General features: G+C 46.7%; 1 protein-coding gene across 1 annotated transcript in view; it reads right to left on the bottom strand.

Annotated features, from left to right (window-relative positions):
• ACAP3 (ArfGAP with coiled-coil, ankyrin repeat and PH domains 3) overlaps positions 1–26,760 on the bottom strand; it is a 74,768-nt gene that overhangs the window by 35,468 nt on the left and 12,540 nt on the right. The window contains exon 2 of the mRNA XM_051637188.1: positions 3,198–3,255. Coding sequence (XP_051493148.1) covers positions 3,198–3,255 — 58 coding nt within the window. The remainder of the gene's footprint in view (positions 1–3,197; positions 3,256–26,760) is intronic.

Genomic DNA, 26,760 nt, shown 5'->3' with positions numbered 1-26,760 from the left:
CACGACGCCATCCACGTTCCTGCTGTGGCTGCACCAGCAAGCCTTGCTGCACGTGGCAGGAGCAGGGATGACAATCTCCCTTCCCTGTCAATGTTTCACTTGTCACTTAACAGTTCCAGGCTATCCCCTGAGGACAGACGAATCAGGGGAGCCCATTTTTTCCAGTGGGTTTCTGCTCTTCATTCTATCTTGAGGCACCAGGACTGCAATAGCAGGAACCCGATCACACAGATTGAGTGGGGAGAGATCAGACTCGCTGGTGCTGGGTGGACTGATAAGCTGTCCAGAATCTCCCTGCTGGGAGTATGCTGCTCTTTGGGGTTGTCCAGCCTCCAAGCCCAGCTGGCTGTTCTGCAGACTTGTGGAGACTTGCCTTGCTCTTACCTTGGGATGAAGGGGAGCCCACAGCCTGACATTTTTGTATCATGTTTTCCTTAACCCAACTGCCCAGGACTGTTTAAGCCATGTCTGCTGTGGGAAAGCATGTTCCCTCACACACAGGTTCAACCATTAAGACTGCAGGTAACTGCAAATCAATTCCCACAATTCTGCAGCCCAAGGAAATTTCACTGGTGAGGGATTACAGCACTCATCTCTGGGCTGCCTGTGACTTAGTACAGTCTTTCTGCTAGATCTGGAAAGAGCTTTGTCTGGAGAAACATTAACAACTTTAAGCAAGTTCCAATTCTCATCACCTTCTAGGGAAGTTACATGGGAAGTTACCTGGAACTTGCAGCAAAATGGGGTGGATCCCTCACTTTGGAATTAGTTTGCTGCAGCACAGGCATACATCTCCAGACAACTTTTATTAACTGTTGATAATTTAACAGCTGCAGGAAACATTCCCAGACTACCCAGCCACAGCAAGCTGCCTTAGCATGCCTGGAACTGGCTTAAAGACTGAAGATTTAGCTTAGCCAGAATTCCTGGCCATTAGCCTATCTCCTTTCAGCCAAAACTCCTTGTAAAAAGTTACATTAAACAACTTCAGATAAATCCACAAAACAAAGGCTCGAAACATTTGCTACAGCAACAGCTGGCCACTCAGCACAATTTTCAATTTCTTCATCTGGTTGGTAGATCATTTTTTTAAATCCTCACTGTTCTGGGCTTTTTAATTACATGAAAAACTTTAGCTGCTGATCACAAACACCTGGAACTGAAGTTTTCCATTCTCAAAACCCAGGAGCTTTTTTAGGGAATCTAATCTTATTAACGACAATGACTTTTGAAATCTTTCCCTGTCAACCAGCCTCACCTACAGGCTGGGGATGAGCAGCTCTCATGTTTGCCTGGATGCCAAAGCCCCACGGAGGGTTGATGTGCTGGTTGTGGGCCTGGTGCTTGTTCTATTTATGCAGCCTCAAGGTTTTGGGATCTAATCCATATGCACATATTGCAGAAGAAGCTTGTTTGCCTCTGTCTGCAGTTCTGTAAAACTGTATCTAAATGTATGTGAAGGTACGAATAGTATATATATTATTAGTATATATCCAGTCACACGTGGTATATCTTGTGTATACCCAGTTTATACAGTCCTCACTCTTTCACACTCACATCCTCTCCTGTCTGTACAATCTGACAGAGCAGCCCTGGTTGCTAGCAGCCTTGTACTACCCCATCCAAGCCCAGAGAAGAAAAGCAAACAGATGCAGTTCCTGTCACATCTGGAGCCCAGACGTACACCAAGGGTTTGGACAGATCCTCTGGAAAGGAAATCCAGCCTATTCTGCAACGTGGCGGTTTCCAGCGCTCCTCTGCGCACACACTTGTGGCCAAGGCTGTCACTAGTAGCTGAAGACCGTTCAGCACAAGCACCCTCCCAAGGGGAGCAGCCATGGCTTTGCAGATGGAGCACAGGGCAGAACGAAGGAAACCTTTTTGAAACAGCACTCCGGCCCAAATCTCTGGTGTTCCCTTGGATGAATCATTTATAGTGCCCTTTACCTCCATTTTAAGCAGGTGTTAAAAGGTTAATCGCTCAGAAACTGAGTCCTCAGGGGCACAGTAAAAGGCAGAGAAACAGAGTCAGTCCTTGCCAGCTTGCTGCTCTTTAAGAACCAGCCATGCCAGCTATTTGGGTATCACTGAACAACACAAAACAATAAAAAGCTGAGAGCCCTGAACAGCTCTTGTACTTCAAGGCCACCCTCCTTGCTCCAGGATTGTTCCTGGCACACCAAGTTGTCTAATTACAGGGAACACTGACAGCAGTAATGCTAGAATCAGAGCAAGTTCCACCCCACACTTTATCTTTAGAGCTGTAGCTTAGAGGGAAAAAGATAACCTAAATCCCTTTGCAGCTTTCACCAGTGAGACTAGTTAGCTTATGCAGACAACCATTTCAAGCAGCTTCATTAGTAAATAGGTTTTATAGGACACAGCTTTGCCCAGGGCTTGTGACTGCAACAAAGCCCATTTCTCCATCAGACACAGGAGTTTTATCCCTTTCTAGCTCTCGAAAATCTCACAGATAAAAAGCCAGCAGCTCTTCTGGCTCCTGTTTTTCATTTCTCTCTGTTCTTGTTTAGATACAACTTGGCTGGTGTCTCAGACATCAGGAAGAGTCGGGGTGGAAAAGCCACCTTCCATCATAAAGCCTCTGACTTGGATCCAAACTACCAACTGCGTGTAAAGAATCACCAGCACAAATGCAAAATGGCCAAACTGGTCCCTGAGAGGGTACTTCCAGTGTCAGATTACAGCAGTGGTGCATAGCCTGGCTGAAAAAAAGACAGCAACCACCATCACCAGGCTGAATACAGCCCCTTGTTTACCTGCAGGTCTCTCCCCACACCCCTGAGCTGATGCCCTGGTGCCCGTGCTGTGTGGCCATGGAATGGCTCCCACCCCACACAGCTGAACAGCACAGTCAGGGTGCTGGAAAAGGGAAAAAGACAGTACCAAAATAACTCCTCACAGCAGGAGAAGCAGTGCCAGTCCCCCGAGAACCAGGACCAGTACAAGAAGACCATCATGCAGCATGAGGAGCCCAAGTCTGGACCTCCTGTCCCAACTCACAAAGGAGCCTTGACAGGTACTTGTCAGTAGAGGGAGACATGGTCCTGTTGACAACCCCAGTGTAGTTACACATTAATTTCCTGGCAGCCTGAGATGGGATCACTTTTTAGAGGAGTCTGGTGGGGCCATATTCCTAAGCAGGAATTGGTTTCCTAACCAAGGAATTGGTTTCTTACCTTGTCAAGCTTTGCTTCTATCTCCACCACATCTGTTTCCACTTCATCAATGGTTGCCCTGCAATGACAACAACAAGAAATAATGAATGATTGCTTCTCATGATTGGGAAAGAAGCCAGGAAGTCCTAGATGAACAAAGATCAGAAGGACTAAGGTATGTGTGCTGGTGGTGGACAGGAGGAGTGACTCACACTTCCCACTTTGGAGCTTCTTGCTGCTATGTAAGCTCAGGACTGACTTACTCAGGAGAAGGATCACACCTCATCAGGAATGAATTCTACAGGGCTTGAAAAAGAGATGGAGATTATGCTACCTTCTGTCAGTGCATGGAGAAATTCAGGTGTGCTGTGGTAGTTTTACACAGCAAACTCATTTAGAGGCCTTGTTCTGATCCTGCAGGCAATGTTGTTCATTGGGAGCAATGCCAAGTGACACAGAAATAGCCACTGTCACACCTTAGCCATCCACTCACATCAGGCACAAGCAGCTTGCTTTGGTACCACCAAACCCCATTTTCTAAACTATGGCTGTGCCTGAAGTGCAGCCACGTGGCAAATCATGTCCTTTGAACCTCAGGAACCATATCTCAAGCAGAAACATGTCTTGGTCCTTTTGCTGTTGAACACCAGAAGTCTCTCACAGGCCTGGGGCTCTGCTTGCACACAGCTACATCTGCTCCATGACTGTCGGATGTTTTCTCTCCACGTCACTAGACAGATGTGGCATGAGACACTTAGAATCCAGCTGCAAAGGTCACCAGGCCTCCCTCACAAAGAGAAATATTGACATGACATCAGCCATTTGCAGAGGCATTCCCAGACTGAAGCATGTGGTATGAAATGACATTTTTGAGGCCAAAGTCCAACAGTAAGCACTGTAAACCTGAGAGTGTTCCCTTGCAGAGCTGCTCACTGCTCTGTGATGTCTCTACTTGGGCAGTTGTTTCTCTAACCACACACCTGGAAATGTGGTAAGCCTCACACCAGCCTCCTACACCAAGGCTATGCAACCCCAATTTCACTGCAAGGAGCTTCTTAAATTTGTGGGTTTGTAATTTAAAACGTTGGTTCCTGTAATATTACACCCAGACTTTAAAAAAAATCCAGCACTGGAGGGGAGAAGGAGGATGCTGGCCATTTACAGGCCACTTGTGACTCCACTGCCACCCCCTCCTCATCTGGTTTCTTTCAAAAAGTGAATCTGAAGGAGAAGGGGTAGGTCTGCTGTTCCTAAAAGAGCTGTGATGTCCTTCAGCTCTGTGAGCAGTGAGGAGCACCGGAACCCTGCCAGTGTTGTGTGTAGAAAAGATGTGTCCCTGCTCCCTTCATCCAAGAGCTCCTGATGTCATCTCAGCAAACAATCCTCCCTACATCTTAACATAAGCTGAACATCAAATCCAGAGGAAACAGGCCGGGTTATTAATCACCATTATATACCATAGCAGACAGCCTGGAATCTGCTTTCATTCAAAAAACACCGGATGCAAGAAAATACAAGTATTGCCTAGAGCTGGCTCCTCTGCTTCCTGCCAGGCAAGGAAAAATACCTACTTCCAGAAAGTCTGATACCTGCAGAGCACTTTAAACGGAGCATTTCTTATACCTTCCCTCACCCCACTCATCACTTCTCTCATCCTAGGCAGAGACTTGGCTTGAGACTAAACCTGCCCTCACCAGGGTGGGAGCAGGAATTCAGTGAAACTACTCCCCAGCCCAAGGCCTGACTCTGCTGCATCTGCAGCCTCACTCAAGCCACACAACCAAAAGGGACATTGCAAACTCCAGCAGAAGGCCAGACCACACTCTCTGCAGGTAGAGAGTTGCACTGCTCTCCTGACCTGGCATCCCTCCCTTCTTCCTCCTGCTGGTTCTGAGTACAGCTGGTACCTGTGCCACTGGGCAGCAAGGGACTTGTTCAAATTAAAATTAAACTAACAGATCTTACTTTTCTGTCCTGCTGCAATGATCCTTGGAACAACATCTCAGCCAACAGGGAGTCAACTGCAGTTGACTTAATTTCAGAGACAGATAGAAAACCAAATATCTGCTCCCTAATTAGAGAAAACTCAGATGTCAGTGTGGCCACCTTCAACACAAACAACACCCACAAGAGCATTTCAGAGCTTTGCAATATTCTCAGTGCTCCTCATAAGCTTCAAAAGTGTCAGCTTGCAGGCGTTAGAGACAGATGTAGACTTCAGACACCACAGAAGGGAATGGGTGGCTTCTAGAAGACAGGGTGTTGTCAGTGCCCTGAAACACAGATCCACCAGGCTGCTGGTTATTGCCCTGTCAGCACAGAGACATGACTTTGCCTTTCCATGGCAGTGGCAGCAAGCACCATCATGAGGCTTTCAGTCCTCTGTGCCATAGCAACAACAACCCAGGAACTTTCTCCACCAGACTGAAAAAAAACCTCCTGGGTAATTATTTCTTTGCTTTCCTCCAACACTTCTTCCAGCCTCTAAAATCCAAGCAGAAATCTCAACTCCTTCACCCTCGCATCAGCCAGACTGAAAATGCAATCCTGGTGATTCCCTAGGAAAGGACAGATCCCCCTGTGCCCAGGGCTCTGGCCACAATCGATCTGCTACCAGCTCTTTGAAAAGACAGCCAGAAAAGAAGCTTCTTTCTCTCTAATAATGCAGTGCTGAGGCTTTACTGCAACACATAGAGCTGCCCTACACCAACAGCAGCCTGGGGTGCCAGGGGCAAAGCTTTTGAATGAAATGGAATAATTAAAGAGCTTCTTTCAGGCAATTTTTTTCTCTCACAGCTATTTTTGTTCTCTGGATTTGGGAGTCGTGTGCCTTCATGCATCGCACTCTTCCTGCCAGATTCAATTTTTCCACTTGGTTTCTTCATGCTCCTGATAGCTGGACATAATAACCAGCTACAAAAAAGAGAGCTGGGGTTTCTGGGGATGCTTTTATTTTCAGGAAAGCAAGAGCAGCCGTTGTTCCATCTGCAGACATCAGCTAGAGGCCAGTGCAGCAAGGTGGTCTAGCAACAGATCTCTTGCCAGAAGGTGGAGAGAGCATCTGCAATTTACTTCCCATTTTCATCATAAACTAACAAAAGGAGCTGATACATTTGGACTCTGTGTGGAGGAGGAAGACATTTTGGGTCTGGTATCCATGAAGGTATGAACACAACTGACTATGGCTAGGAGAGCATGAAATTTGAGCTTTATATTTGGTGTACAGACAGGACATAAAAGGTTTTTCTAACTATATTAATTCCTTGGGGAAATGAATTCTGAGGCTGAGATGTGGTTAGGGGTAGTGCAGCCAGGCATTCATAGAATCACAGAATGATTTGGGTTGGAAGGGACCTTGACAATCTGTTCTGTGATCTTGGATAAGCTGCAAGTGGAAGAGAAAAGGACCTGCAGAATCTAGAAATGCCAGCTACTGACTCCCTTGCTCACAAACTCCACTGTCCCTCCTCAGAATGATGTGCATGAATGCCATTGAACTTCATGATGACCTGTGCCCTTCCAGCAAAAAAGCTGGCTGTGAACTAAAGCAGCATTAGCTGAGATGCTTCTTGACAGCCCCTGCTTCCTATAGCCAAGATAGGCCCAGCACATTTGCTGCAGAGAGGCAGAAGGCTTGGGGAAAGAGACCATCAGATTCTTCAACACCTCATTTCCCACCCTTCAAGGGTACAACATGTGGCTTCTTGTGTTCAGAATGCCCTTATCCTGCTCACAAATGCAGTTCCAGAGTCCATTGATCACACTCCCCTAGAGAAATAATAGGTTTCAGTACAACTGCTTACTGCAGAACATAAGCACTGGGCTAAACTCTCTGCCAATTTCATTCCCAAATTTAAATCCTCCCACTGTTCAACCAGTGTGTCATAGATAAAAGGCAAAACCCTTTCAGTTACACAAACAAGCTGAGAACCTGGAATAACTTCACTGGGATGAGTAATGCCACCTCAGCACTACTGAGCTCCACTGCTCCATCCTGAACGAACACAGAAGAGAGAAGAACAGGTATGGCAAGTGTCATGTGTGATCCCTGCTGGACCTCCATGCTTGTCATGTCCACAGCTCTTGTGGCTCCTGACATCCACAGGACACCCCAGGCAGTGGCTGCTGGCTGCACACAGGGATGCTCAGCACTCTGGGTTCCCATGCTCACCCAGCTGCAGGCACCTGACTCGAAACCAAGAAGGAACTGAACCCCTTCTCCCAAAAAAAAGCAATGTCCCAATTGTTGGGCAGCTAAAAGCTGTGCAGTCATGTCCTGGCTGGGTGCCCTGTGTACTTCCTGATGCTGTGCTCTTCCTGCTAATGCTTTTCCAGGCCTTGGGCTATTTCCGTCGTGAGGGGAGAGAAAACAATCCACAAGCTCTTCTGCCAGTCATTCCGTGGAAAGCAGAGCCCTTCCAGCTGAAAGGATGAGGCCTGAGTTTCCTTGCTCAGAGTTATCAGCAATTCCCCACAGTCCAGAGGGGTTTGCACTGTGAATTTTTCTTTGTCCTTTAAAGAAGCCATTCAGCAGCATGATTTTTAGGTGACAAAAACCCTCCCAGAAGCATTTTTACATCCCAAGGGAACAGAAATAATAACCTAGACTGTTATCAGAGGACAGCAAGAACACATCTGGCTTGGTTCTACTAACTTGCATTAAATGGCCCTGCCAAGCACCAAGGAGAATAATCACTCACATCCAAAAAGTGATCAAAGCAAGAAAGTCCTCCTGGCAAAGGGAGGCAGAAATCAAGTCGTTGGCATCACTACAAGCTGAGGTAATTCTGTGGGTGCCTGGAACTGTGTTTCAGAAGCTGTGCTTGGAGTGCAGTTAGAAGGACAGAGCTGGCGGAGGTGGTAGAGGAGGCCAGACAAGATCAGAGGGGAAAGGACATCCTTACTGAGGGGCACTGGTGGTGAGAGCTCAACCACAAAGCCCCTTGTTTAGTGAGATTATCATTAGTCCCCATTTGCTTCTGACTCTGCTGAATAGTCTTACAAAAGAGATGGTTTATGATGAGTGGAGCAACGAGCAGGCCTAACAAAGCTGGTATTAGCTGCCACATCACTCATCTCTTAGCTTTGACTTCCCCATTGCTAAATTGATAAACATCTGCTTCCCAGAGACACAGGGAGCACTGAGTAATTAATCCCTGTTTGGCAAGCTCCAGGGGATCCTCAGGTGACATGCTGACTACAGCACACAACAGCCATGTATTCAATCAGTAAACCTGAGCATCAAACAATACCACATTACTAACCAGCTTAGGCATGAAGTGATCAACAGACATTTCTCAGAGAGGCCTGTTTGCATTTTCCACATTTCTTTTCCTTCGTGGTTGAACAGTGGTCATGGTTTTTGTGAAGCTTTTTGTTGACTGAGTGCATGTGGCACAAACACACGTGTTCTACACGAAGGCAAGTACAGCAGAAATCCAACACCAAACTAGGTATTAAAAAGTAATAAAATGACCTAAAAATGCTTGGTTACCTCTGGCAACTATACAAAGAAGAGAACCAAAAGAACATTAAATATAATTCTGAATTATTAGTGGCTATAATAGCAACTACTTATATTTGCAGCTGTCAAAGCAACTGACAAAACTGATTTAATTAAACTCACCCTTCTTTTTCCTTGGGAAGTTCATTTGGCTTTCCCCACTTTTCTGGCAGGGAAACTGAGCCCCAAGAATACAAAAACTAAGATTTCTTTTTCAGTATTGAAGTTCAGAAAAAGACAGGGCTGTTTTCTGCATGCAGTCACCAGGTTACAGGTTGTTAAATTGGTCAAGTAAAGGGCTGCTTTGTCCCTAAGGCACATGTGTACACACAGGCTCTCTCATTCACCAGCTACAGCCAAGCATGTGAAAAGAGCCTCGGAGGTTCTTGCTTTCAAAAGTGCCTGCCAAATGTAGGTGCATCTCTTTGGGGGCCCCCCAGCTCTGCACTGCATGAGCTGATCTTGCCCCAAGTGCTATCAGCAGGATACCTGGGGTCCAAGCCAACTCCCATTGCAGACAACATGAAGACATCCCTTCAGCCCAGCAGGAGCAGGGATGTTTCTGGAGAGCCTCCCTCCCTCCACCTCCATCGGTGCCAATTCTAACTGATTTGTGACTCTCACTGATGTGATCTAACTGCTGCATGGTGTTACCATCCCCTTACAAGCCCTCTGTAACACCCTTCCCCAGTTGGAGAGAAGGAGAAGCTGCAGCCCTTAAACTGTGAACCCACCTGCAGCCCAGCTGCTCCCAGCTGCTGGCTGGGCCCCTGGCAGCCTTGCTGCCTCTCTAATCTAAGTTGTACACAAAACAGGAGCACCTCACTCCAAGCAGGGCATTTATACCCAGTGCTACACCTGAGCAACATGCTGAGTGGGCTGCGTAACCCCAGAAACCCACCCTGCAGCAGGAATAACTGAATGCACACGGGCATAAAACCTGCTTTGCTAGCAGCAACAAAAACTCCTGTCAAATCCAGAAAAATCATTAATCCGTGCCTTGCAGTGACAGCTCCTCCACAGAAACATCTTCTGTGGCCAGGAAGAGGACTGCCTCATGAGCCTAATGTGTTTGGAAGTGAGCAACTGGCATATTCAGATCAAAGGCAATGTTCTTTAGCCACCCGGAGCATTCAGAGCTCTGTTTAGAACAGCTCCAAATCAGGCTGCTAAGGGCCCTACACTCCATGTCACTACAATGATGTTCAGGGTTTGCCTCAGTTTAATGCTGTGGGACAGAGGAAACAAGGGCCTTCCAGAGCTCAGGGCAGGAAACAGGAACTCCTGGATCCTGCTCCTGACAGCCACAGCATCCATGGGAGGCCACTTACCACAGTCTCTGTGCCCCATAATCACTATTAAAAGAGTGAGAAAAATTAATCCTTCCCTCTATCACAGGAGTGTTTGGTGGGTTTAATAAATAGAGGCAAAATGTTCAGGCAGTCAGGAGCTGTAGGTTTGCAAAGCAGAATTATTATTGTTTATTAAATCTGATAATGTTCTATTTGAAATGGAGTAAAACCAGCATTTGCCTCAGTGAGATTAGCTCTGCTCCAAACCACACAAGGATATCTGGAACAGACACAAGTCATTTTTCATTCAACTTCTTCTTCCAGAACCATCAGCAGCCTGACAAGGTCACTAACAGCTGCCAAACTACCTTCCAAGGGTGCCCAGACATTCCCTAGCAATTAAAATAAGGTGAGTGTGCTCCTTCAAGGAAAAGGGGCCTGCAGGAGAAGATGGGATTTTAAGTTCCACCTCCCTATCCTCATATTCAGCAAGACACTGTATTTCTGGAGGTTTACACTGAGATCAGGTAAAAGCCAAGCACTGGTTACTACTAACCACTCTTTGGATTTTTTAATTTTATTTTTTCCAAGAGAAAGGTGCTGCCTCTATTGCACAGTGCAACACTGCTGTGGATGACCCAGCAACTACATCTGTCTCACTTCCTTCTGCTGGCTGCTATTGTAAGGTACAAAAGAGAAAAATAAGGAACATGACATAGGCAGCAGAGTCAGCAAAACTCTAAAACAAAGTAGTTATTAACCTCCCTAAGCACCTGTCTGAAAGCTTCTGTGCCCTCTAGTATCCACTGTTCTTCCCCCTTTCCTCAAAAGAATGAGCATACTTTGCATCTCTCTGTCCATGTGAGCAGACAGCACCATGGTAACAGCTCCATGGTGACAATATCCATGACAACCAGATCCTGCAATTGCTGGGACTTCCCAGCAGTTCACAGTGCCAGCTGCATTTGCCTGGCTTTTTGCACTTGCTCATGGAAATAGCATGGGACCCATTGTGACACTGTTCAGCATAGCCAAAGGTTTCTGAGGTTGATGAGCAAAGTATACAGGCCAGTGCTGGAGCTGGAATGAGAAATATATGGGACAGTGGCACTAAATACCAGCTGAGCATCCCACCTCAGCTGGAATATGGGCTGGAAAGCAGAAAGAGTCCAGGAGAGATGCTTTCTCGTGGCTACAGCCACAGCAGGTTTGCTGTTCTCCTCCACAAGGCAGCAGAGCAGCCCTGCCAGCAAACTGCCACTCCAGACACACGCACCACTTGTTAAAATGCTGGAGAGCTGAATCACTTTGTTGGTGCTGGTTCTGCCAGGCTCAATCCTACACAAGTACCTCCCCGAGGGAGCTGAGAAGGGACTGAAGAGCTACCCTGGACAAGAACATCTGCTCCCTCCACTAACACCAGCAAGCCCTGAAACCAGCAGCTCTCCAAAACCTTACAGGCTCACGCGCTTCCCACACACCATGTAGCTAAGGTGGGAAAAAGGGAGCTCATCTGTTTGAACTACAAAGACCAGGTAAGATCCCTGAGTCCTGGTCCCAGTCTGGTTGGAACAGCCAACCTAGAGCTGGGAAGAGGGAAAGCAGGGAGTGAAACCAATCAGGAGCCAGGAAGAGTATGTGGGAAACAGACTCCATCTACAGGAAACCTTCCCATTCCCAGCCCACTAAATCAGTTAAGTGTGGCTCTTATTATACTCAGCACTAACCTTTCCCTGCCCTGCACACCAGAGGCCTTGCTCTTCCACACTTCCATTCACCCTCTTTAGAACATCTGGCTCTCCACATGGTGGGAGGAGCACCAAAAAAAAAAAAAAAAGAAAAAGAAAAAGGAGCAGCCTGGATAATTGAAAACTCTGCCTCCAACTGAGGCAAGTCAGCTCCAATGAATCCCTCCAAGCTCCCTGCCTTCTGCCTGCCTGCAGAGGGGGAGGGAGCCCCTGCAGTCCCTGCTGGCTGCAGCACTCTCACACAAAGGAAAAGTAAATGTTTATCTGGTTCTTTGGTATGTACATCACTGCTCAGCAGAGAAGTCTTGCTGCAGCTGGAGCTACATGCCTTGGAATACCATATTCCAAGGGTGGGTCTAACTAGGCTGGGGAGATTGTCTAGTGACTCGGAGCAGGAGTCTGGGAGCCAGTGCTCCTGGGTTGTCTCCTTACCTCTGGCAATGGCTCAGTCATGTCATCAGAAATAACTCATCATGGCTCCCTGCCTCGGCTTCCCCCTCCGTACAGTGGAGCTGTTTTCAGAAAGCTGGACTGTGAACTGCACTTAATGACAACTGCACCACATTTAAAGACCTTCAGATCAAAGATACTGTGAACAGATTACTGTTACTATTGCCAGAGATTTACTAACACACCCCTGGTGCTGACAAGTCAATAGCCTTCCCAAGCATAAATGCTTGACACAGTGCAAAGACACTGACCTAGTTTTTGAGTCATTATGCTAGAAACTGGCACATGTGATGCTCTGGCTTTCAAGTCAGCAGCACTCACGTAAGTAGAGAATACACAGATATCTTAGTTCCAGAGCTCTCTCCCACTGTCACTCAGTGTTTCACAGCATCAGCAAGACCAGACCAAAGATTACTCTCTCTTTTGCTACCCCCAAATCAAGGTCTCTGCTGCTTGAGTGGAAGCAGAATGTTTGCTAGGTGCAAAACAAGGTCTGAAACACCTTGTGACACTTCAGCTTCCATCCAGGAAAGGGCAGTGGTGCATCAGGGTAAGGAGACTAGAAAACACTGATTTCCTTGCTGATTTCTGACCATTATAAGGTCAGATTTTATATTATAACTGGCTTCTGGTGCCAAAACCTCATGAGATAGTGGTCTTCACAGAACAGAGACTCTGCTTGCCTTGTCTGAATGGCTCACTTGGAGCAGCCATGCAGCTGCTGCACCAGACAGCACATGTCCTGCTGGTTGGCTCTGGAGGTGATAAGAATCACAAGGCACAGGTAAGGGACAGGCTGAGAGAGAGTTAGTGAGGGATGTCTCCACAGCACTGAATTAACCTTCCTGTTCCCTTCAGATGTGTGAATTTAGGACAGTGATACTAAAGTTCAGCAGTCAAGTCTGTTTTAAGATGGCACCTTGAACAGGTAAGCCTCAGGGAACTTGGGTTTATCAAAGGGAGTGGTGAGAAATGAAAAGGAGGATTCCATTAATCACTGTGGGAGTTTTCCCATGGAAAAGAGCTCTCCTGAACAGGAAAGACAATGACTCCCTAAACAGGCAGTCTTTTGTAGTAGCTGGGCCTAGTGTTTGATCCCAGGTCAGTTCTTCACAGGTCAATATATTATCCTCACAGTAAAAGCCAAGCAGAAGGGACAGGAGCTACTCTGCAGTGCCAGACAAACCATGTCTGCCAAAGAAAATAATATGTGGTTCTGCGCGGGCACCGTATTTAGGGGTTATTCTCTCCAGATGCAAAGATCACATGATATGAACAAAATTACAGACTTTGCTGCCCAGAATAGGCTGCAATGGAGTGAGTCTGACTAAACAAGGAAGATATCTTAGTAGCTTGTCCCACCTGGCCTTGGGTGGTTGGGACACAAGTAGAGGGAAGTCACCATCTCTCACAAAGAAAGAAGGCAGCAAATTTAAACACATTAGGCACAGGAAGATCCCTGATCAAGACTGAGGTAATAACCCTGGCTGAGCACACTCTGTAAGAGAAGGATACAGAAGTGTCACCAGGAGCTACTGAAGAGGGAGAAAATAGCTGGCCTGCCATCCCCTCTGCTGTCATCCTGTCAGGAGGGCAAACACTTGCACTGCAAGGCAGCCAAGAGGCTGTGTTGATGCAGGGAAGGGCTCTGAGATGCAAGGATGAATTACACTTGGTCCTATGAATGAGAAACAGCAACATTAAATAAATTGCCATCAGCCTCCAAGGGTCTTGAAAGGGACCATTCTCCATGCGTGGCCCATTCAGCATTTCAAGCTGGCCAAAGTGTGGCAACTAGAAAAACAAAGCTCAACAGAGGTGGATGGAGACAGATGAGAACAGACGATAGAGATGTTTCTAAGGACTCCTTTCTGCAGCCCTGCTTTGCTGCACAGCAGATGACCTCTGCCCAGCTCGTCAGCTCCAGCACCACATAGGTCCTTCCAAAACATGCACATGTGCATGAAGCAGCCTGGAGCCTGGTTGGATCTGGCTGAGGGCTGCAACACAAACCACCAGCAGCAGCAGCCCTATTCATTAAAACCACCACCTGGCCAGGATCCTTGGCACAGCACCACGATACCTGGAGGAGAGAGACTTGACTCTTGAGATCTCACCACATGGCCTGACCACAGGTCAGTAAAGGCCTGAGAGCCTCATGCTCCCCAGGGAAAGACTAAACCAGGGAAAATAAACAATCCCACGTGCTTACAAAGCCATTCAGTGACAGATGTGGGAGTAGTTACTCGCAGGGCACTATTTTACACTCTGGTGGCAACAGCCAGCCAGTGAGGAAGCTACCAAAGGTGGGTTAACATCAGGGCCCTCACTGGCAAAGGCTTGGAGGAAAAGGACCTGAGCCAGCAGGGTTTAAAGGGTGTGCATATGCAAAGTCCTCAAGCAGATACTTGATTTTAAACCTGTCTCGCTCCCACCAGATTCAATGGGATTTCACATCTATGCCCACTGCTAAGCACATGCTTCACCCAGCTCGCTGAGTTGGAACAGGAACCAGAGTGAAGAAATGTCTTTGTAGAACCAGTTGCACTGGTATAGCCAGTAGGATGAACTAGATCCAGAGATATGCCCAGCAAGGAGTAAACTAGGGAGTTAAACCCCTGAGTGCCTCACTGTCCCCAGGATGAGAGATGAAAGCCATGGAGAGCCTCCTGCCAAGATGGGTATGTGAAGCACTCCCTAGTTTTTTGTAGGTTTGCTCCATCTGCATTACTTGGCATTAAAGAGCAGCATGGTGCAGAGCACAAGAGGTGTGCACACAAATAAACTGGAGTCCCACCAAAATGCCAGCCCCAAAGCAAGTGCTTTCATTCCACCTGAGCATCCCAGGCTAGCCTCAACAAAGGCAGGAAAATAACTGTTTCTCCAAGCCAGTCAGCTAAACTGCAGGTTGCTAAATTCCTCTAACTAAAAATATGTTCAGTCTGCTTTTATGCAGACAACCAACCAACCAACCAAGCAGTAAAACCAGGCACACAGCTGAGGATGAGGTATTTTGGAGGTCTGCATGACCATTGTGTCTCTTTCATTTCTTGCACTGCCCAATGCAAGGACACCACAGATGTCTTATCTTAAAATAAGAGCATGAAATCCTTTTTTATTTGCCTTTGGCTACTGGGCTTTCCTATGGAACCATTAAGTCTTTGATTTCTCTGGGTTCCATGTGATCACATGTTAACAGAAGATTCAACTTTAAAAAAACCTAAATATCACAAATCAATTATCAACTCCTAATCCTCAGCAACCTGAAGGAATTACTGCTATGGTGTGAGAGGTGCATTTGGCCAGTAAGTGAAAGCAGACAGGCTCCACCTTCCAGCATGAGACAGAGGCACACATCACAGTCCTGCCACAAATATCATCCTTAATGCTAAGCCAGAAGGGCAGGACATATACAGAATCAGCACATAAAATGATAGTAGGGGGTGATGGATTGCAGAATTGACTGTCAAATGTCTACCTTAATTCACATACTAAATGTTTACCTGCACAAATGATGAACGAGACCCTGAAAATGCAGGCTGCATACCTTGTTACTGATCTACACCAAATTCAGAAGAACACAGAGGAAAATCTTCTGAGATCAGAAGGGATTAAATGGGGTTTTGGTTAGAAAACAAATCTGTTTTATGTAAAATAGCAGAGCCTTGCACCTTGCTGGTATCGCTGTGGAAGTGGCAGGTAGATGCAGGGCCTATGACTCACTAGAATTCCACAGTTGTTTTGGAAAAAAAAGCATGGCTGGCAGATGTTAGGTGGACTTTGCTATGCTGCACAAGCCTTCTGCCTCGAACCAGAATTAGCTGGACTGCAGATGTGAGCAAGATGTTGTTTAGTCTATCATGGTTATTGCTGCAGAGGAAACTTTGTTTTACTCCTAAATACTCATTCCCCCACACACATACATGACCACAGTGCACACACACAGTGTTTGGCAGAAGATGCAGAGCTGGAATGCAAAGGCATTTCAGGGAGAGCAGTGGGAGCCAGGGGATGGCGAGGGGGAAAGGCACATTGGCAAGAACAGGGGATGCTGCAAGTCAGGGAGGGGGCCAGAAAAAAGATGCAAGGGTAGGGCAGCAAAGGGAAGTACAAGAAAGCAGAAGAGAAGTGCTTTTGCTGTCTCTCAGAGGCAGTTCCAGTTCATAGGAAGTGGATGTGAAGCATCTGCAGCAGCTGCAGCCCAGCCTTCAGCACTGGGTCTGCATCCCTTCAGCCGAAGAGACTTTTTGCTTCCCTAGATCAGGCCTTTGCTTCCTGTGCCTCTTTGTGCTTGCACCTGGCCTGGCTCTGAGCCCTTCTTGTCCTTTGACAGTCTCTGAAGGGCCAAACTAGAGAGAAAGAGGGACTGTGGGGAGCCAGTCTCACACACAACAGTGGAGCGAGGCAAACGTTCCATGTGCCAGTGGCAGGTGTCCCTTTGCTGCACTGGCAGTGATAAATGTCACCTCCTGAACACAGACACACACTTGGACACACTTCATCTCTTGTTCCTATTAGCTCCAAAGCAGACAACCACACAGGGCCCATTCTAGGGGCACAGTATCATCTTCCACTGATTGCTGCTTGTCCCCTGCCTTGACGGTGAATTTTGAACTCATTAGTGTAGCTACTAATGGCTCTGCACGTGGAGCCCGGGCACACTTGGGACCACAGACAATGTCCTCCCTTGTGGCCTCTGCCACAGGAACTCCATTGTGTGCCCCAACACTGGAGCTGTGTTCCCCTTGGCTGCCTCTCCACGATTCTCCCCGCTCGGTGAGATTTCCCGATCCTCTGCCAAAGCTGAGCCTCTCTGGCCTTCTCAGCTGAGGTTTTGCTTTACGTTTCCCAGCACAGCACTGCCCACTGCAGCTCCACTGGCACAGGCGACATTCCCAGCTCTCCCCACCACCCCAGCCTGAGGTCACCTCATTCTGCTCAAAGCACAGGGCCTGGACCCGCACGGCACCCCCAGAATTCTCCCTTGGAACCCCAAAAGGAGTCCAGTTTGCAAGAGGTGCTGGCATTTGGCACTGCTCGCTGTGACACTTGAGACCAGCCTTTTGAAAATGTTCCCTGCTCATCGTGCTGAGTCATTTGGAAAATTCACCTCCCAGAGGTTTAAGTGGCTTCACTTTAAGTGCCTGCTGCTCAAACCCTCCAGTAAGTGAAGTGCAGTGATAGCAGTAAAACAGGGAAATCTGAAGAAAGTTGCTGGGATAAACATAATAATAAAAACAATGGCAAAACGACAGAGGGATTCACAGGTCTGCAAGCAGCAGGGACAGTCATATTTGCATCACTCAAACCAGAAATTTCCAGTTGGTCGCTCCAGGACCATTCCAGCTCACTGGAACACCTCTCATACCAACAGCAGGGGTGGGAGATGGGGTGGGTGTCCCCATGCCCTCAGAGCACGGGTCAGTCCAAGGCTGGTGACAGGAGGTCTGTGCACCCCCCAGCCTGCAGATGGGACACAGGGGGATGGAAGTCACAGAGCCATCTCAAAAGGCCAGCAGCAGAGCAGAACACCCTCCTCCTCAGCCTCAAGCCACGAAACACAGATCTCATCCATCCATCAATTCTACTGTGCCAACACCTGCCAATGTCAAATGTTTCCCTGCTTCCAGAAGGAAGGAATTATTTTTTCCCCCAAGGGCAACAATATCTAGAACTACACTCTCCTGGGAACAAACACAGATGCCCTTTTTGAGTGCACCCTGCCCTACCCCCTTTTGGACATCTCCTTTGCCTCTGCAGCAAAACTAAACTTCAAGTTTGTCTCAGCACAACAGCTTTTCTTGGCAGAAGTGGACTCACAGTGCATGGAAGCCACCAGTAAATCTGACATCAAAAAACCAGAACAGCACAGGGAGGTCCTGCAGACTGGGCACTGCTGCACAGCAGATACAAACTACCCATGTTTCAACCAGCATGATGTGCTGGTCCCCTTGGCATGCAGGATTCCTGTTAAAACCACCAGTTTCAAAGTAAATTCCTGTCAGAGACACAGTCCTTGAATCTCCATCCCAGCCACAGAAGGAGCAGTTGTCCCATTATCTAAGGCAGAGAGAGCATCTACCACTTTCCTTAGATAATCCCTTAATTACTGTGGCCTTCAAAATAATCCTATTGAACGGTTTACACACAGCACAGTTTAAAACAAGCCACATCACAGATCCCAGGATAATGGACAGTATGTCATTCCTAGGTGCCTTTGTATTAGCTGATTAGTTTTCCTTTGTATCTGCTAAAACAGGTTGTGCCCCCACCCTCTCAGCCTTTCCCCAGCGCTAATGGGCTTTGGTTACTACAGCACAGCATGCTAGATTTCAAGGCCAAGAAGGTTCATTTGACTAACTTGCCACACCACACAGGCCATTTAGAAGTCCCCAGTCTTGAGTGAAGCTATCAAGACATGCACCACCACTGGCTCCATGGGCATGGTGTTCCTACTAGCCCACACTTTGTTCTCCATGTGCTGGGGAACATGTTCAGACTGGACCATCTCAGCCCTCACCAAGCCCCTCTCTGCATGTTCAGCACAAGTGGATTAGCCAAGTCTCTCCAGAAGCCCAAGGTGTTTCACATGAACACTATACAAGGCTGGCTGGCTCCAGGTATTCCCTGGATACATTCCACTGGCACCTAAGGACAGCTTGCAGGCAGCACCCTTTCCAGGGAAGTCATTTCAATGCCAGAAGCTCCATCCTCCCTGTTGAGGCTGAAGAAGCAGGATGGGGATTAAGAAATTAGCTTGGCCTCCTGTAGTAGAGGAGGAAGAAATGTTGTTACTGATCCATGAAGACAGATAAGAAAATCATTGCTCTCCTTAGCAATGTTTTGGGACTCAGGGATACATGTGCAGCCCTAAAGTGTTAAGAAATGGGTCCTAATCATGTCCTCCATCAACAGAGAAATCAGGGTCATGGCAGGAATTAGCTGAGGGAGTCTGGGGCTTGAGGCAGGTAAAGCCCTGCAGGTCAGGAGGTGCTCCACGAAATCCCACTGTGTATGTGATGCAGCATGAACTCTTGAGGCCAAAAAAAATAAAACAACCTGTCCTTTGTGTTACAATAACAGTTATTATTTCCTTTTTCTTAGCGTACACATATATTTACATGTGCGCTGCCCTTTTAACTGCAAATACTGAGCAGTTCTCAGAGGACAATATCTGGAAAGGTTTCTTCCTATTGCCAGAAGAAACAAATATCTTGTATGAGAGATACTGGCTAGGGGGGAGAGAAGAGGGTTGGTTTTGGATGGGGTTCTGAATGCCTTTTCTCTCCCCTCCTCCCACTCCCTTTTTCTTCTCTGATTCACAAGGAAACCACAAAGCAAACTCAAGACTCAATGAGACTTGTTTTTGTGAACTTTCTGGCTTTCTTTTAGGACATTCACTTCCACCCCCACTAGCCTAAATCACCTCCATTTATACCAGCCCAATAAACTCAGCAGACTTCCACAAGTGTAAATACAACAGAAATCTGGCCCAGTCTTTCCTTACCACTGCAGAGGCCACTGGGGGCTACAGTGATATACAAAGGAGAAGCTTAATCCCCCCATTTGGTCTGATGCTGTTTAATTTGGTTTAAGTTAAACTTTTCAAGCTCTTTAACCACACTGACCTTTGTGCAAGGACAGCCTTATAGGACCAAAATCCCAGAGTTATTCAGTGTTTTAGCTGCATGGAGTTCATCCTTCTGCCTCTCCAGATACCTACTGTGAAAAGCAACTAGCAGGACACCCACATGACCCCCCCCCACCTCCTATCTTGCCATCCCCCCATCATCAGAAGGTTCTACTCGGTTTCAGTACAAAATCCAGCAGAACTACCTAAGATTTACTGAGTCATTGTTTCTATCAATTATTTTATATGCTTCAGCCTGCATCTGCCTGATACTGAGATTTAAGGGGGTTTTTAAAGCTTCACAAGCCATCCATGTCTTTCCATGGCCACTTCCAAATTCTAACCTCGGATGATCAGCTCTAAAATGAGATTTATTCCCTGTCTAGCAAAGAATTGTACAAAGAACTCTGTTAATGCTTATTTACAAGGTCTAGATAATTCAGTAATGAACTAATCTGACAGGAAAGGCTGAAGAAACATCTGAAAAGCACTGGATGTAACTAATGTGTTTTAAGAAACGCTTCATTTCCCTGTGAAACAGGTTCTCCTGCTCAGGGTTGTGGAGGAGTGATTCCACATCAAAGGCTTGCGTGGCTGGTTTTGCTTATGCAACTGTGAGGGCCAAGAGCAAAGTCATTCCCTTGCAGCCTGGGATGGCACTGGATTTGTAAAGTTCCATCCAATGCAGAGCTGCATGGGAAATTTCTGGAGAAAAACCCCAGTATTTTCTGCAATAGTGCCCCTGGCATTGGGAAGTGCTGATTTATCAGAGTGAAACATTTCATGGGACAGTGCTGAGACTGGCAATATTCCATTCTGGACAGAAAAGATGGACCAATATGTTCTGCTTCCACTACCTTGAACCTGAGCTCCTTTGCCTTCTAAGTTGCACAATCCAGATCTGAATCCAGCTGCAAATGGAATGACAGTTTTCAAATGAGAAATTGCTTTGGAATTTCATACCACAGGAGTTTCTTTCACCAATTTTTCAGCCCATTCCACCGGGGAAATAAAAATAGGGAAAAAAAAAAATACAGGAATTCCTGCAAACCTGCACTCCTAGCTCCTCACATAGCTCCAGAGAAATCTCAGCCCTGCCCTGAGAACTGGCTCCACGTTGCAGACTAACCTGTTGTGCAAATGGGGCTAATGGCTGATTTCTGTAATAAGAGCTGCCAAGTATAAGAAAGATTTCACACCCTTCCTCCCATGAATGGGGAAGAAGCATTCAATTAGGAACACTGCCTATTTCTTAATCATTTCCTTTGTGTGCATGGTTATTAATACCTTTACCTGACTACTCAAGCCAGGGGCTATGTTTTTCTGCACTCATTTTTGGCTACTACTTGATGCTTACAAAATACATAGAGAAGCCACACCCACAGAAAAATAGGGAACAAAAAGGATGCTATTGTTGGCATTACATGGAGTAGCAACTGTATTCTCCCAGGGTACTGAAACCCCCACATATTTTATAACATACAGTGTCACAGAAAAAGACTGCCACACCTCCAAGGGCTTTGAGCAGATTAGGGAGGCAAAGAGCAAGGAAAGTAGAGAGGCAGAGGAGAAGTAATGAGACCCAAGGAAGTCAAAACAAAAGGTGAATACCCAAACCAAGAACAGAATTGATCCCTCCTTGCACTGCCTGCCAGATAAATATAACTGAAAAGAAAACCAGACATTCTCAAGCCTGCAGCTGGTCCATAATGGACACAACAATAAGCATGCACACACCGGGGTGAAACAGTTCAGGCAAGGCCAGGCAGAAGCCTGATCCCTGTCTACTTTGAGCCTTGCATTTCTGGATTTTGTCCTTTAAGTAAGAATAGAACAGGAGAAAAGCCAAAGGTGGGAGGAACTGTCAATCCCTCAATCAAGTCAGATGGCAGCACTGCAGTGTCCTTGCTTTAGAAATGGAAGAGCATTTAACTACACGTGTGCAAGTCCTTCCTGACCACTGAGCTCTCTCTGCTGACACAGTAATAACTAGAGCCAGAACTCTCCAGATGTTGGCACTGATCCTGCAGACAGGGGCTCCCAGTTCACTGTGTGACACATCTTGCTCCACTTCTGCTCTCAACTGGCTGAGCACCTGGAATGAAAGGATATCAACCCTGGCAGAGCCACTGCCTTCTTCAGACAGGCAGCCCCAAGCAGCCAGGTCACAGCACCTCTGAGAAGCTCTGCACAGTCACTCACATTCCCCTATCACAGAGAGAGCTAAATAACTGCAGAGGCAGTGGGCAGAGTAATGCTCTTTATATCAGCCATGATTTAAGTGAACATCTCTGCACGCTGGAATGGATATTCAACTGATTTAATTAACGAGGGCCACATTTGCTTTGGGAAGCAGGGCCATGGCCTATCAGTACATTGTTTAAAATGGCCTTTTTTTCCATACACCAGGATTTCTGCTCTGAAAACTCTGTTACAGACTCACACAGCAGATTAACAAAGGAAATATTTCACCGTGTGTCTTGTCCAAAGAGACAGAGGATGTGCACTGAGTTAAATAAAACCACATCTGCTTTCAGCTAAAACAAGGTGCTGGATTTCACCTGCAGTGCTGACCACTATGGGCACCCAACACAGACCCATGGGCTAACAACCTGTCAAGGATGCTGCTCAAACAGACACAGCTACCTGCCACACTTCTGGGCTGCACTTTGCCTGGTGAGTAGTGGCAAGGGAAGAGTTATGGCCTCTAAAAACAGGCAGGTTGTGTTCAGATACCCTGACCCATGGACAACTCATTGAGAAGTCTGCAAAGACCCTTGCTTGCAAGTGCTTCCCACCCTTGGCCAAAAGGCAGGGAGCCCAACAGGCACAGGATGGTGGAAGCCCTGTCAGCGTCCTCCACACAGCTGACATCCTCTCACTGAAAAGGGAAGATGAGAACGCAGAAGCCTGAAGGAGATGTCCTGGAAAGAAACAGGCCAAAGAGACAGAGTTCATATGGGGAGGAGAGCCTGGTTTTGATTTGAGGCTGAGTCAAGGCCAAGCCACAGCCCTGGATTCTCCATCACTGAGATCACACAAGCCTGACTCAGAAAACAACTGACAAAAACCTCCTCAGAACTGGTGACTGTGACACACCAGCCGACCCAAAAGGCACTAAAATTCAGCCTTCCACCCAATCCAGAACCAAAGGGGCTCTGATCTGGCAGTTTGTATCCTGAATCATTTCACAGGCTAATGCTCTAACAGGACTTTGCCTCCATCCCAGACACAGGGATGACCCTAGAGCACTACAAAATCACCACACGGTCCTGGAGGATAGGCAGGAATAACACACAGCATCCTGGTTTCTGTGTTAAGGCTCTCTTTGTGCAGTGACTACTTTATCCTCAGATCTGCTCTTTGTATTTGATACCACCCATGTCTATCCCATTGCAAAATGGGAACAATGGGGCTGCCATGACTTCTGCCTGGTCTGTGGCTTGCTGCACTGCCAGCACTTCACCAAGGTCCTGTCACCACAGGGTAGCTCTGACCCTCCCTAAAGCTTTGTTGTCAGCCTGCAAACCTCCACAAAACCCAAGACCTGTTGCTACTAATCTCTGTTTCCCTTTCTGCTCAGAAGTGACAAAGCAGAACACTACTCCTGCCTCACATTCCTCCAAGCCCACAGGAAACCATAAATCAGAAGAAAAGCATAACATCCAGAGAGAACTTGCAAAAGGCCAAATACTAGGATGGGCCGAGGGTCTGGGAGAGGGAACAGGGAAGCAGTAAAACCAGCCATAACTAACCCACACCTCCACCTTGGCTGAGAGAGGTCCTACTCTGAAAAAATGAAGGGAAACTAAGGGTCAGGGCAACTAGAAGTCTTCTTCTCTTTCAAGGGAATATATGTATACACATATCTATATTCTTCATTTCCTTCCAACACCCTCATTGCCTCTTCTGTAATAAAATAATAGTTTAAAAACTTTTAGCAGGAGAGGGTTTCATGTCCTGAAGTGACACCCTGGGCAGAGGTCTCAGCTGGCTTCAGCTGTCCCTAATTGCCTTGCTTAGGAGACAGGCCAGCAGCAGGAGGGAAGGCTGGCTGTGGGCTGGGAGAAGGAGCTGAGAAGCATTTGGAGGGAAGTGAGTAGTGCTTCACCTGCAAGGTGCTGCCTTCAGCTGGCTCCTGAAGACTGCAGTTTGGAGAGCCCCAAACCAACCCTGCAAGGCCAGTGTGTGTTGCCTGGCCACGACAGCACGGCTACCACCAGCCTCTGAGGAACCAAGCTTGCTTGTTGGCTCTCCTCTTGGCAGCTGGGATGACTGAGGAACTGGGGCTGGGTCAGTCTTGCTTTGCAAAGAGGCTGTTGGTGCTCTGTGTCCTCGGTGTGACCAACCTGCTCTGCAGCCAGGTCTGCCTGGCTCTGTGACAGGACCTGCTGTACCTCCCTCCCACCAACCCCGAGGACTGTGGCTTAGGCTGGAGCACTTTGTGGTTGATTGCAGCAAGGATCTGCTACATTTAGAGGTGACTTGTCATTCTGGTCAAAACAACTGAGATTTACACTGGCCCAGATAAATCTATTTATAGTAAGAGTTATGCTAATTCCATAGGCTGGTCTGATCCACTTGTCCTCCCTGGAGCAGTGAGGCTTTCTGCTACCTGTTCATTTTAACTGCTTTTATGCAGCCAGCAGTCATTTAGCTCTCAGATCATCAGCTCTTGCTATAAACTAGATGTGTACTTCCCCTTGCCTTCCTTTTCAGTGAACCATATAGTCCTTCATTTCCTGCAGCACTGCTGATCTCCTCCCTGGGGAAACTGCTGGTTCCATCTGAGATCTACACTGTGTTTTGAATAAATGGGAGAAATGTAGGTAAAAACAGATTATGCAAGCAGTTTTAAAGCCACTCATATTCAAAGCACTTAAAAAAATGCAATTCTCTTATCTGAGGTTCATGTTATGTTTTGTAAAGAATAATTTATTTACTGTCACTCTTGTGGACTAAGGAGTGTGGAGGGGATTTTATTCATCATTAAAATGTATCTATCCTTGGGATAAACTGTAACCAATTGCTTAATGGAGAAAGGGCACTAGAAGAGCTGTTTTCAGTGGTTTGGGTCTCCTGTTTTTGTTCTGGGATAATGGAATAAGCTGTATTTCTAATCTTGACTAAAAATCTCTCTACAGATGGCTATAAGCACAATGCAGATGTGGAAGGCTGTGCCAATGCTTTTGGATCCTGGGAGCACAAGAGAGTTTTCTGCTGTAAAAAAACTGAGGTAGACCAGCAGAAGCTCTGATAATGTGACAGTGAAATGATGGTCCTCACATCTCTCCTCGTTGTTCTGTTATCACTTGTTTTTTTTAAAAGGCTCCACTGAAAAATTTCTTTTCCCTTTTTGAGCCCAATGATTGCCCAAACACTTGAACTTGTCACCATATCTATCAGCTTGTGCTCCTCTCCTGCCACAGAACTACAAGTAGCCACCACAGTTGACTCTTTGCTTCTTATAAAGTCCCAGTGGGCAGGACAGTTAGAAACTGCTGGCTTGTCTTGCTGCAAGATGGGGTTTGGATCACAAGTTTGCTGAGAGCAAGGTAGTATAGCCAGCAAGTGACAGCAGTTTGCTGTTCTGCTGTAAAGAGCAGTCAGAGGTGGCCTCAGCACAGCTTCTGAATGCTCCAAGAACCTCCAAGCCGATAAAAAGTTAAAATATGGCAAGTACCTCAAGACATGAAAAAGCAGATAAACATCTGTTTTTCACTGGCACATAAATACAGGTATTTCCTAGGTGCTTAGTGTTCTGTTCTCCCATGCTTTTCATGGAGGCTGGATGTAGGTACACAACCCCTCAAACCCTTCCCAGCACGTCTTCTCGTGGCCTAAACTTAGCTCAGCTCCAGCTTTGGTAAGAGCTTTCGTGTTTTGCACAGCTCCAGAAATACCCAAGTCTTTCTCTGCAATGTGCTAAATGTCAGTTTATGGCTCTTACCCTTCTACTGAGAGGCTGGAGGTGTATGTTTAGACAGTGTTTTGAAGCAAGATGAATAAGACTTCATATTTTGGTTGCATGGTGCTCCATTGACTTTAAATCAGTACATTAATACTTAGCAAAAACTGTCACCTCTCTTCAGGAGATATACAATGACAGATAAAGCTTTTATGCACTGCTGTATGTACACAAGTAGAGGCTATTTCAGTATAGCTTCTCATTTATGTTCAAATTATGAAAAGGCCTACTGGAATGTATTAAAATCTTTAACAATACTTTTCCCATACACTGAATTCTCTATCACTACTAGCCTGAGCTCCTGTAGAATCAAGGCACTGAGCAACCAGATCTAGTTGGACCTGCTCTGAGAGGGACACTGGATTAGATGACCTCCAGAGGTCTCTTCTAACCTAAATTACTTCAGGATTTAATGGCTTAAAGACGAAATCCTTCCTTAGCTCTTTTAATGCATTCCTTATGTAATATATCTCATGATAATAGGCTTCCCCCAGCTTCTCTTTTGTAACTAGAATGTGCAAGGAGACAACAGCACCTTGAGCATCTGGATCTCTCACCATCCATCTTTGACTAATCTGCAGATCATCATGTGTAGACGGAGAGGAAATACTATAAAAAGGCAATTTAATTTTCACCAGTCATCATTAGAGACTAGGGGGGAAATGCTGCCAGAAGTTGCAGCACAGTATTTCCTACTTCTACCCATACCACTTGAGCAGCTTCTCAGATCTTGAGAGAAAAAGGAAGCAGCCCAATCATGTCACATAATGTTAATCTTCCGATATTGTTATTTCAGGGTGTGTAGAAAGGAAAATCCCTTTAGAAAACTGGCTTGGCGAGGGCAGGAAGGAAATAGTACTGAACTAGACTGTTTCTCTTCTCTGCACAGGCCTTTGGGTGTTTCAGCTCAGCAATATACAGACATCTGCGCAAACTGTGGTAAAACCAGTAAGGAACATCGACCTCTTGGGGATTCCACAGTCTGACTGACAG

The sequence above is a fragment of the Apus apus genome, chromosome 20 (genome assembly GCF_020740795.1).
Source record: "Apus apus isolate bApuApu2 chromosome 20, bApuApu2.pri.cur, whole genome shotgun sequence".
NCBI lineage: Eukaryota > Metazoa > Chordata > Aves > Apodiformes > Apodidae > Apus > Apus apus.
Note: the sequence above shows the minus strand (reverse complement) of the source record. Positions and strands in the feature narration are given on the sequence as shown.